Raw genomic sequence first — 12,164 nt, 5'->3', positions numbered from 1 at the left:
TGGAGCTCCATGGGTGCCGGGCACAGCTGCCTCCCCATGGGCTGCCCCACGGGCTGCAGGGGAACCTCTGCTCTGGGCCTGGAGCACCTCCTGCCCCTCCTCCTGCACTGACATGGGGGGCTGCTGAGTTGTTTCTATCACATATTCTCACTTCTCTCTCTGGTTGAAATTGCATGGAGGTTTTTTCCTTCTTATATATGTTATCCCAAAGGTGCTACCACCGTCACAGATGGGCTCAGCCTTGGCCAGTGGTGGGTCCATCTTGGAGCCAGCTGGCATTGGCTCTGTCAGACAGGGGTGGAGTCTCTAGCAGCTTCTCACAGAAGCCACCCCTGTAGCGCCCCCGCTACCAAAACCTTGCCACACAAACCAAATACACTGTTCAACCTTTTAAATAAAAATATATGCTGTATTTCTGTGTAAAATAGTGTCCAGCAGGTGATTTAATGAAGACTTTCTAAGAAGCAAACCTCTTGTGTGATGTTTTGAGGCTGCCTCTCATGTATGGCTGCAATTAAGTTTGTCAGACAATTCATAATGTCGAGAAATAGACTGCAATCTCCATTTGGATCTTCTAAAATTTGTATTTCCTGTAGAGCCAACAAATTGGTCTTCTTCACTTTATCACTGTTTCCTTGCAAATTAATAGTATGAGAGAAACGAGGCAGACATGAAATGGTCATAGGCATATAAAATATATGAGGCACAATACTAGGCTTGCTGCCATTGTTATCAGCCTTCTCCCCACCAAGATTCCCATCTACTTCTCCCTCCTTTACCCACACATCAGGTCCAACTATTCCCATCCTCCACCTAGCACTCCTTCAGGCAAACCTTCTTACTTCTTCTGACTTTGCACTTCCTTCTTTCTCATACAGATATTCCTAAAATAATATTTTCTCCAAGCAACATGTTTTCACCATACATTGAATTTACCTCAGTGTTTTCCTTCTGCAGCCATTTGCAAATGTGGCTTTTCTAACACAGCAGAATTCCATACCACCAGCATTTATTCTGCAACTTTCTACCCTTTAGTTGATAATGTTATGTACATCTAGCTCCACTTCCACTTGAAGTGTTGTCAGTGCTTCCTACAGCTCATGTATTCTATTCACATGATTCTAAAAATCCTCTTGCTTGAAGATTTTGTTATAGGCTACAGCACAGTAAGATGTACTTTCTCCGTTGTACAGCATCTGTCCACTTGTTCCAGTCACCATGATTTGTCCCACCCTGTATTCTAGTCACTACTTTTGATGGCAGCCTTCTTAACAGGCCCCAAACCAGAGGTTTTTTGCTTGCATACCGGTAACGTGGATACAGGCAAATGACTCAGTGAATTAATGTGCAAATTAAATATATAAACATTACACGTGATGTTTATATCGTTATACACGATAAATGTATAAACATCAAACTTGGCTGTTCTGACACCACCTGAAATTTATATCTCCACTACATATACATTAATTCCTATAAAGTATATTGCATATGAAGTTATAACTGCAAGGTTGTCTATAAACAGAAATAGATTATCTTTTCCCAGAAAGAGTTGAATTTACTATAGGCCACTCAATATATAACTGAACCTTGAAGTGCTTAAAGAAGCAAAAGCACAATTTATATATGTTACCAGAAAAAAATAGCAACGTGAATCTCATTCTTGATCTGTTTCAAACATAGCTAATAAAAAAAGGCTGTAAAGATCTTCTATTATCTCAATCTTGTCAGAACTCATATATCACGACCAGAAGAAGAGGCCCAAATGGTTGTCTTCATAAATCAGTGATACGTTGAAAACCGGTAAACTAGAGATAAGATAAAAACTGATGGTTCTTCACATGCCTGGCAACTTAAAAATTCATTGACTGCAAAATCTTCTCTCAACAGTAATAAAGTATACCATACACTTTTCTATATACTTATTTACTAGCTATATGGCACAGTGTACAACAAGGTGTAAATCAGATAAAGAGATTTCATAGAAGTCATTTATACAGAAGTGAACTAGGCTAAGTGTCTGTAGATAGTACAGATATAGGAAAGTTATAAAACCCTAGATAATCTGACAAGAATAAAATATACTACTACATATCAAACATATTTTTGTTTTCGCTTTGTTACTCAAAAAATTGTACTGTTCAAAGCTCATATTGTGTTTCTGCAAAGAATATACCCAATGTACAGATCTTTTATATAGGCATCTCAGTACAACTTTTAGAAGTATACTCCTAAGCAGTGAATTCTCCAACATTAATTCCACAGTCATCATGAAAAACGGTTACTACCTGGCACTGGTTTTGATACATTTTTAGATCCTCCCGGAGCTTCAGATTTTCCTCTTCTAGTTTATTCTTGTTTATTACTATTTCACTGACAGTTGCCTTTAGGTTTTCAATAAACAAATCATCCTTTTCACTTTCAGTCTGGCCACAGGTCACCTCTTCTTGGTGTTTCTTACTGCTTATTTGGAATTGATAATTATGGGTCTGTTTCTATAAAATAAGAAAATATTTTAAATGAAATTCAATAATTATATGTAAATTGCTAGGACCAAACCATTACTACTAAAATAAAGCTATTTGCATCTTCACCAGGATTTGCTTAGAAAAGATGGCACAATTGGAACAGTTTGCATTACTTCTCTGAAGGATATTTCCTTTATTTTAGTTTCATGTTCCTTATAAAAAAAAAGTTTCAGAAACTTTCAAGGGCATATAATTCTTTCAAGGATTTTTATTCTCTACTGTGTATTTCCCTAGCACTTAATGTTAATTAGCCTCAAATGTGAAAAAGGTGAGTATGATGACCTACTCAAAGCAGTTACCTATAAAAAATAATTTGAGAGAAATGTTCTTCTCTGATTCACTGAACTTAGTAGGAGTTGTGTGTGTGTGTGCCTCAGGATAGATATTAACCTTTGACTAGAGGGCTAGCATTACATAGTTCATGTATAAACAGCTCAGCTACTACAGGAACTGTGCTTCTTTGATACCATTATCCTTAAACTTGGGGAAGAATCATTTGCACATTCTGCAGAGCTCCATACTCCACTCAGTTTGTTGTACTAACTAAAATCCTAAACCCAAAACTTCAGAAAATTGGTACTGCCACTATTTGTGAATTCAGAGGCATTGTGAAGAAGCATAATTACTATGGTAACTGTTTTTGCTGTTTAAAAAACTATCCACATGGATCCCTCTACTGGGAGATTAGCAAGCAGCAGTAATCTTTCAGAAGACTGAGAATTACCTGAAAAATGACAACAAAATATAACCTGGAAACAATATATCATGTGCAGAGATCAAGTTGAGCAAGGAAATGTATATTAAAAATAAATAGGATTACAAATACCATATTTCATTGACCAGGACTGCAAAAAGGCATGCTTTAGACAGCTTTTGATGTCATTAACTATATTCCCATAATTTGTGTTGGCTGAATACCTAAGTAGAACTGACCACTGGCTGCATATCAAATAAAAAGACAGAAATTTGCAAGTAAGTTTCATTTCTATAGATAATAAATTAAGGTTCCCTTGACATCTAAGTTATGGAGTCTGACATACCAAAATGTCAAAGCATTCTGTGAAAAATATAGTGCAAGACCCCATCTGGAAATCAAAGAGTTCACAAAAGAGGAATCTGAGACAAAGACACACGACCAAGTAATGCTTTTGAAACAGTTAAGGGGTAACAGTCCATCAGACTTCTGTTTAGTAGTCAGCATTATGTTACAGTTATGAAGAAAATAGTCTTCAAAGAAAGTTCTCTGATGGCAGTGAAAGCCTCAGTAAAAAATGTGGATGATCACCTTGAATATTTTGATTTATCTAACTATATAATCAACGTGCATCAGTCAGTAGTTTTGTCTAGTCAGAGCCTTGCTTTTTTTAGCACATTTGTATGGAAGTTCAATAGATGTAATATAATGCTTTCAGCACCTAAACCCAAAACTTAACTGTCATCTTTGGAAACTCTGGATATGGAAAAGAGTCTTATAGGAATTCTTAAGAAAATATTTCACTACATTAAGATCCAATGAGTTTAGTAATGGTGGAAAAGGGGATTACCAGTCAGCAACGTAACTGGCTTCCCCTTAATTTTCGAGCTGTCTTGTGGCCCAGTTAATTTGTAAGTTATTTTCTAACACATTTTAGAGCAGGATATGTCATCAAGACATCACTAAATATTTTGTTCTGGATTGGAGGGAATTAAAAGATGCTAGATCAATGGGCTATATAAAAAAAGTAATAAGCAAATTGGCAAGTAAAACACAATGACAAAGTCAACCAAGGACTGAATGGCAACTTGAAAGCTGAAAAATATGATAAAAAATAAGTGATTCAACAAACAACTCCAAGTGTGATTTTGGAGTAGCATATAGAAATTCATTTTTCTGCACAAATTATATGAATGTATATTTATGATCTTCAAATATAATGGCAGGTACTACTTACTTGATGAGATACTTTGCAAAAACTTGTCATTACAATTAATTGCATATTAGTAAATAGCACAGACGATAAAAGTATCTCCACAGTATACTTAAAAAGAAAAAAGGAACATGTACTGGTTTTTGCAGGTTTTTTAAAATCAGAAATATTGTAATTTTCATCATGATACTTATTCAGTTTCTCACTTTCATAAGAAAAATAAAATAAGTATATGCGTCATTAGATCTTTCAGTATGGGTCTGCCTTACCTAAAGCAATGTATTCACTACCAATATATCCATGTATTGGCAGATTCACTATAAGCTTAGTGGTGTTCAGATTTTTTAAATGAAATTAAAATAACGCCAGCTGGGCTAACAGCTTTTCTTCCTAAAACAGGATGATAGGAATTTTACCTGAAATAAATTACATTTCTCAGCCAATAATTTTTGTTGAGCATCCAAATAAACAAGATAATTTTGGCAGATTGTCCCCTTCTTATCCCATTCTCTTGATTTTGCCTTAAATTCCTGAAAGACAGCAAAACAAGGCCAGTAAACACAGGGAAAATAACTTTTTTCCTTACTCTAAATAACTTTGTAATTGGTATCATTCTAAGAAAAATCTAGTTTTTAATGAATACAAAATCTTTCCCCAATTCTGGAAAGAAGAAAAAAAGAACAATGATATAAACCAACCATCCAGTCATCCTCAACAGAAAAAATTCAGTCTTAAGGCCTGCTGATCTGGAAAAAATGGGTGGTAAACATTATCATTGAATAAAAATGATAAAATATTTTAAGTCACTTCCACTGCTGAAGATCTTAGAGTTATGACTACAATGCACCCATCTACTGGAGCGTAGTTCCTGTGACTTTAAAGCTGTATCAGTGTCAAGTAGAGTAATCAGCAGGGAATCAAACCCTTAATATTCAGACACCTGTTTTGAGTGCTTGCTTTTTCCTTTTTTTTTTTTTTTTTTTTTTTTTACTTCCCGTTTTTTTTACAATTGCTGCTTCTGGTTCGGAGTTCACCTGGTTTAAACAAAAACTTGTTTAACAAATTCTATTGTATCAATTTATCTGTTTTTTTATTTGCCCTTATATTCCCATTTATGGTGTATCTTAATTTGCTCTTAAATCACACCAGGTCTCATATGTTCACAACTAGACTTGAAAGGCAGTATCCCACAGAATAAGTAGGAGAACTCGTTACTATAGCTGTTGCTCTTTTAGTTTGAAGGATTAGCAAACTAACAGTATACTGTTTTATACAGTTAAAAATATAATGCTTATAAGCTGTTATGAGAATTTCCTTTTTCACAATGGAAATGTTGGTTCCTAAAAGAGAAATGCTTTTTATAATTATCCTAGACTAGTGTATCCCCCAAATTCTAAAAAACATGATTTTATTTACTACTAAAACAAAATCAAATGCTTTCTAATATAGATTTAATACAAATCTTCTCTTACAGCTTTCCTAATATCTGCTTTGGTATTTTAAACCAATAAACATCTTCCCATTTTATAAAATGTGATACAAATGGAGTTTCAGACTACTTAATGAGGACTACAGGTTCAAGGCCTTACTAAAGCAATGCTGAGCTTAGTGGATTTTCAACACAAGTAATTATTTCCTGAATACTAGAATTTGCTGAATATATTCCAAGCACTCATTTTTCATGCTGCATAATTAATCAAATTATAGCATTGTGTTACATTATTTTCACATTTTAATCTTGAATAAGGTCATTCTCAAATTAGCTGGATCAGACAGTTTCACAGTAGTGATATATTTAGTCAACGATAGATGTAGAACTCATTTATTATTCTTGTAGTAGCAGATGTTGGCAGCTATGCTGTAGTCCAAAGTGTAGCAGCTTTTCTGATGGTAAGGACTCTTCCATGTGGAAGAGACAAGAAACATTATATAGAGCTAGGATGTGTCTAGGATGTGTTCTGTTATGTAGGTGCAGTCACCTGAAGGTCACAGAAGTTAAGTCTTGTATCTTACAGAATAATAATATAGAAGATAGGCAAGTCCAAAATAAAGATCCTAAAACCTTGCTTGATTGTAGCTTAAGTATGAAAGTACTTAAAATCTACTAGATCTTAATTTTTTGATTGTAAAGTTCTCAAAGTGCCTAAATCATATACGTCATAAATCTATGTAAATCTCCATAAATCTTTGTTATAAGCCTGTAAGTCTTCACAATGTTTAGCAGCTAGGCAACTACCTCACACTTTCAACTGGTCTTCCTCTGCTTACTATCTCTACAGGACACAGTTTAGTAAATGCTCGAAGCACACACTATTATGCTCTCTACAAAGGACGGGCAGAGAAAATGTAAATTTTTTTTGTGATCCTCCTACACTTAATCAGAGTAGTGGTTAGACTGTTCTCCCCATATGTGGAAGACTCATTTTAACAATCTTTCCAGACAGTATCTGAACTGGAATATTCCCATGTTAATTTTCTACCTAACAAACAAATGTTATTTTCCAGGCCCTTTTGAATTTGTGTAACTTTGCACAGGACACCAGCAAATTTATTCAATAACTAAAAAAGCAGCAGCAAAAAAATAGCACAGCTAGAGATTAGATTGCTCAGTTATAAGAAACGAGACTGGTTATCAGTTTCTGCACCAGCGAATGTAGCCAGAAGAGTATTTGGGGAGAAGCCACCACTTGGAGGCACACTCTGTATGCCAGTTCTCTGTGCTGGCTAACTCTCCTGTTGGCCCAATAAATATTTGATTATTCCACAGCTCATAAAGTAACTTCTAACTTTGAGAAGTCAAGGCTAGGGAATTATGACCAGAGATCAGTTATCTTCCTGCATCCAAGAATAAGTCAGCTAGAAACTGTTCTGTGTCCAGAGGGATGGGGAATATGACCAAATCCTGGCCTCAGCATCTCACAAACTGGATTCTGTGGAATGTATATTTAAGTGCCTAATACTTCTTTATGCATTACCTAGGGAAACTAGGCACTGAGGTGAGGGTTGTGGATTGCCCGAGGCACATACTCACAAGCGGTTTGTAACAAGCAGTAGTGTAACAAGCAGTTTTTCAATCCGAAATATTTTTTCTATCTAGCCTTACATGGACAAAGCTGTCCTGAGGTCTCTAAAACTTGAATTAATGGTAGGTATTATGTGACAGTATCCTGCATATGTAAAAGACCTCATGCCTCAAGAGATTATATTATCCAGTACACATATATTATTCAGGAAAAAAGTAAAATTTATTTATAGTTACACTTATGCAGATAGTTATCACTATTACCTCATAAAACCACTAAAACCACTAATAAAACTTGGTTAAAATAGCAAAACCTGAATATTAAACTATGCACCTTTTCTTGCCAGAGCAACAAAATTATATTATTTTTCTAGAATTATCAAGAAATTAAAGTTCACAACTATAAACCACAAATTAGTTCTAAAGGCATATTAAAATAGAATATAATAACAAAGTATTCTTACCTTCAGTTTCTTGTATAAATAGCTCAGTTCAGACGGTATCTCTAGGCTTTCCTCACATTTTTCTCTACTTTCAACCTTTTTTTGTTTTAACTGGTGTGACTGTAGCTTTTCATAAATATGTGTCAACTTTGAAAACTAAAAATGAAAGCAGAGTTGAACATACAGAATCTATCAAAGATGATCATGTGGCCAAAATTTTCTTTAAACTAAAATCGCCAACTGGAGCTTCAGCATTCTAAATGTTTAATCAATGTAACAAAGAATCAATGAATAAAGTTAATTTATTAGAGATGAACAAGACTAAGCTCTCATCTAAATGTTAACTAACTCTTCAAATGGATTCATCTAACAGTTACTTAATTCTGCTGAAGTTCTTCACAGCACCATTACTCATAGTGCCATTTCTTCTACAATATTTATATGAAATGTTCTATACTTGTTTACTGCCATCTTGTGTTGACATTTTTAAAGGGTGCTTCACTAGGCAGAATGAAGGATTATCATTAACATATTTTAAACTTGCATGTTTCTTTTTTATTATGAAAACTGTTGAAATGTCATGGGTGTCATGTCTGCATTCTTCCGGAATCATTAAGTACCAAAGAGTGTCTGTGAGAATTATACACTAAATACTGTTCTGCTATTGATCTTACCATGAAAGTATGGCTTAAGAGTCAGAGACAAAGGAGTCAGAGGCAGAGAAGGGAAGGTATCAGTAGAAGTACTAGCCTCTTCAGAAGGTACCAGCCTCTTCAGAAAGATGGCTGATCTGATCAACAGTTAGATGTACTACACAAGCAAAGGGGCTAGTGGCCATTAGCAGGTTTGATACAGCAAACTGGCACTGTTTGGTAGAGATGTGTACATCTGGTTTTGAAAAAAAAAAAAAAAAAAGGAAAAACAAGGATCTTGACAAAGGAAACACTAAAAATATGGTCTTGTAGGAAGCCTAGTGAAAAAACATTGCAAAGAGTGTTGAGTAGAACAGAAGCTCACAGCTATGAATACTGATCATGTATCTTGTTTTTTCCTTTAAATTCAGGTATATATGACATTAAAAATTCTGACTCTAACATGAAGTCCTCTGTCTAATCAGACAAAATCCATAAAAGCTCTTATTACTGCTCAGGTGAACTACTATCTGGAAGAGAAATTACTTCCAAGGAAGTAATTGGAAATAGAATGGAATCCTATTGAACCAACCTGGAATGAGCAGATAAAAAAGATGGCCAAAGAAGTCCAGAAAAGATATAGAATGGGTACTAGAGTTAAAAAATCATCTGTAAAATTCCTAGAGACATTAGAGATTATTTTGGAAACTCATAATATGGAACACCAAAAAAAGATTGAAGAGATGACCAGAAGATATGTTGTCCTAGACTAGAAAGTTTCATGAAATGGGGAGGTCCAGGGATAGATTTGACCAACTTGGAATTTTTGAATAGAAAACTCGTAACATGGACTTACAGAGCTAAGATATTTTTGAATAGAAAACTCGTAACATGGACTTACAGAGCTAAGATATCACCTTCAAAACAAAATCAAAAGTCTTGCAGAGAAGCTGCCTATATTTGAAATTGACCTTGCCAGAGAACACCGTTAAGATAAAATATCTAAAATGGGTCAGAGTATCCAGGCTCAAGCAACATGGATGTCATTGCCTTTGGAAGAAAGATATCCTTTTTCACTAACAGGAGTTTTGCTCTTGCACATATTATGGCATAAGTGAACTCTCTGGGAAGAACTCAGGTGAAGACAAGTATTAGACTGTTCATGCTAAAAAGGCTAGGAAATACAGGATCCAACACTTCAGCAAAACAGGAATAGAATGGCCAAAATGAGAAAATTTAGTTTGAATATTAGATTTATTTAATGAAAGTAGAATATTTCAGACAGATTATAGTCTGGATGTTATCACGACTGGGAACTAGACAAAAAGCCAAGAATCCTTCCATTTAATGTTAAATATTTGCTTTAAAAATAAGGTCTAAGTTCTCTTTGCATGTTGTACAAGTGAGTTCTGGGGTAGAATTCATCTAAGTTTAGGTTTCTGAAAATTAGACATCCAAACCTGAGCTACTCTGCATCAGAAAAAGCTGCCCCCAAATGCTTAGTCATTTCAGCTATCGTAAATTCTCGTCATTCACTGACATGAATTATATTCTAGGATTGTCCATTTCCCTCCATTGACTCTAAAGGGAGCCTGAGGTAGCTTAGAAGTAGTCATCTAGCTTTTAAATGTCTAAGTGAGGCAATTAGATGCTAAAGTGCTTAGAGCAAGAATGGATTCTTGTTCTTCTGCTGAGGGATTTCTGTCATTTTCAAAGTGAGAATAACTACTAAACATTAATATAGGAAAAAATGAAGGAAAAAAGTAATGAAGATGAACCTGTTAAAGTTTTTTTCTATTTAATCATGACAAAATGTACATTTGACTGAGTGCAGTAGTGTGGCCTAAGAGTTTCAAGTTACATACCAGGAATTATTTCCCTAATATAAGGAAAATACAGGTTTTACTGCATTCAACATGCACACAATCAATTCAGTGGGAATGTTGCTCATTTTAAACAGCTGCTTTTATCAGCAGCAAGGGTAAAAAGCACGGAGGACCACAGAAGCAGTATTATCAGAGAGATATTTGTTCTGAATAGCCTAGCATTCTGAGAGCAGGAAAAAGTGATTCCTTCTACCGAGATTAGGAAGGAACAAAAATTGGGAAGGTTTTTAAGAATACATCTGCAGAGAAAGACACAATGCTATTGGTAAATTGTAACACACCATTCGCGGAAAACTGTATTTTAGCTCTTAAGATTATACAGTGTAGAAGGAGGTATAACTTTCAAGTGAGAATAAGAACCAGAAGAAGGGAGACAAAGGAGAGCAGGCAAAGATTAATACTGTCAAGGAAGTTCTGTATTTTAGATACAAGTTTGTGCAGCTAGGAATTAGGGACTTTAAAGTCATGCTGTTGTAAACACTGCAGCACTGCAATTTTAGAAAGAAACTCAGTAAGGAGATGTAGTAAAAGGTAAAGGAGCAGAGTGGGATAGTCCTACTGTCTAGCATAGGTGCTTGGAATTGTTCTGACAGGCAAACTTTCTGTTTATCTCATAGAGAATCTAGGCAGGCCTCCTAACTTAGGCTCTTAACAGTTTATGTCTTCAGTCAGTGTGTATTGGATGAGTATTTCATAAAGAAGTATAGTTAGTGAGTGGAATAGGAATTCGAAAATAAAATGCAGACAGCATCAGTGCTGGAACCTTTGGTAAAATAAACAGAATAACTGGGAGAGAAGGGAATGTTTGGAAGCATAGATTGAGAAAGTGATGTATATTCTTAAGAGCTAGAAATCCAAACTTCTTGCATAAAGATAAAAGAAGAAGCAACCAGGAAACTGAAAGAAAGGTTAGGTGGTCTGAGTGATAACTAAAAGGAGAAGCTTGGTAAGAATTATAATCAAGTTTACAGAGAGAAGCTTGTAGGTTAGGAAGTGTCAGATCCTTTAAAAAAACAGAGAACGGATTGTGTTTGACCATGGAAAGGACTTGAGGGCAATTAACAAGTTCAAATTCAAAATCTTTATGAAGAATGATCTGGACTTTCATTTCAGAAAGGTCCATTTCAGTGAAGATCTTAGCAACAACATGTAACATAAACCCAGTCATTTTCAGCACGTGATACAAAAAATTAAGAGGATAAAAATATTGCAGCAAATGTGAAAAAGGATAAGAAAAGAGACTGCTGTATTTTGGGGGATAGTTCTGCATAGCTAAAGGTACCTTACAACCTATATGTAAAAAGTCACACCATTTTTCATTGTATGATGTTTACCTTCTCAATAATGCTAAAATGCTGTTTCACTTTCTGTAATTTGTGTAAATTACAAAATAGCTTTTTTCTAGCTACTTTCTCAAATGATTAAAAATAACAACCAAAACAACCCAAAACATTCTCTACTTACTCACAGAACTGTTTGCCAAATCAATTCTCATATATAAAAAAAAAAAATTAAAGACAACATAACCTTAAAATTAAGTTATGCATTCATTAATTTGATAGATTTGGGTGGTGTTATCATCTCTAAATGAAAATAATTATATCCAATTGATGCAATCCAAGATGATTCTATGATGCGTGATTGGGAATTTTTAATTATAACACTCAATCTCCAGTAGGAGAATCCAGTGAAGGAAACAGCAGAAAAGCAGGAAAAACAATGTAGAATTATGTATGTTAGCTTGTT

General features: G+C 34.9%; 1 protein-coding gene across 1 annotated transcript in view; it reads right to left on the bottom strand.

Annotated features, from left to right (window-relative positions):
* DEUP1 (deuterosome assembly protein 1) overlaps positions 1-12,164 on the bottom strand; it is a 48,004-nt gene that overhangs the window by 24,069 nt on the left and 11,771 nt on the right. Inside the window, exons 4-6 of the mRNA XM_026855419.1 lie at positions 7,922-8,056; positions 4,852-4,965; positions 2,289-2,495 (exon numbers count right to left, since the gene is read on the bottom strand). Of these exons, the coding sequence (XP_026711220.1) occupies positions 2,289-2,495; positions 4,852-4,965; positions 7,922-8,056 (456 nt within the window). The remainder of the gene's footprint in view (positions 1-2,288; positions 2,496-4,851; positions 4,966-7,921; positions 8,057-12,164) is intronic.

The sequence above is a fragment of the Athene cunicularia genome, assembly GCF_003259725.1.
Source record: "Athene cunicularia isolate RWA chromosome 1 unlocalized genomic scaffold, athCun1 chr1_part1, whole genome shotgun sequence".
Lineage (NCBI taxonomy): Eukaryota > Metazoa > Chordata > Aves > Strigiformes > Strigidae > Athene > Athene cunicularia.
The sequence above is the reverse complement of the archived record's forward strand: the minus strand, read 5'-3'. Positions and strand labels throughout refer to the sequence as shown.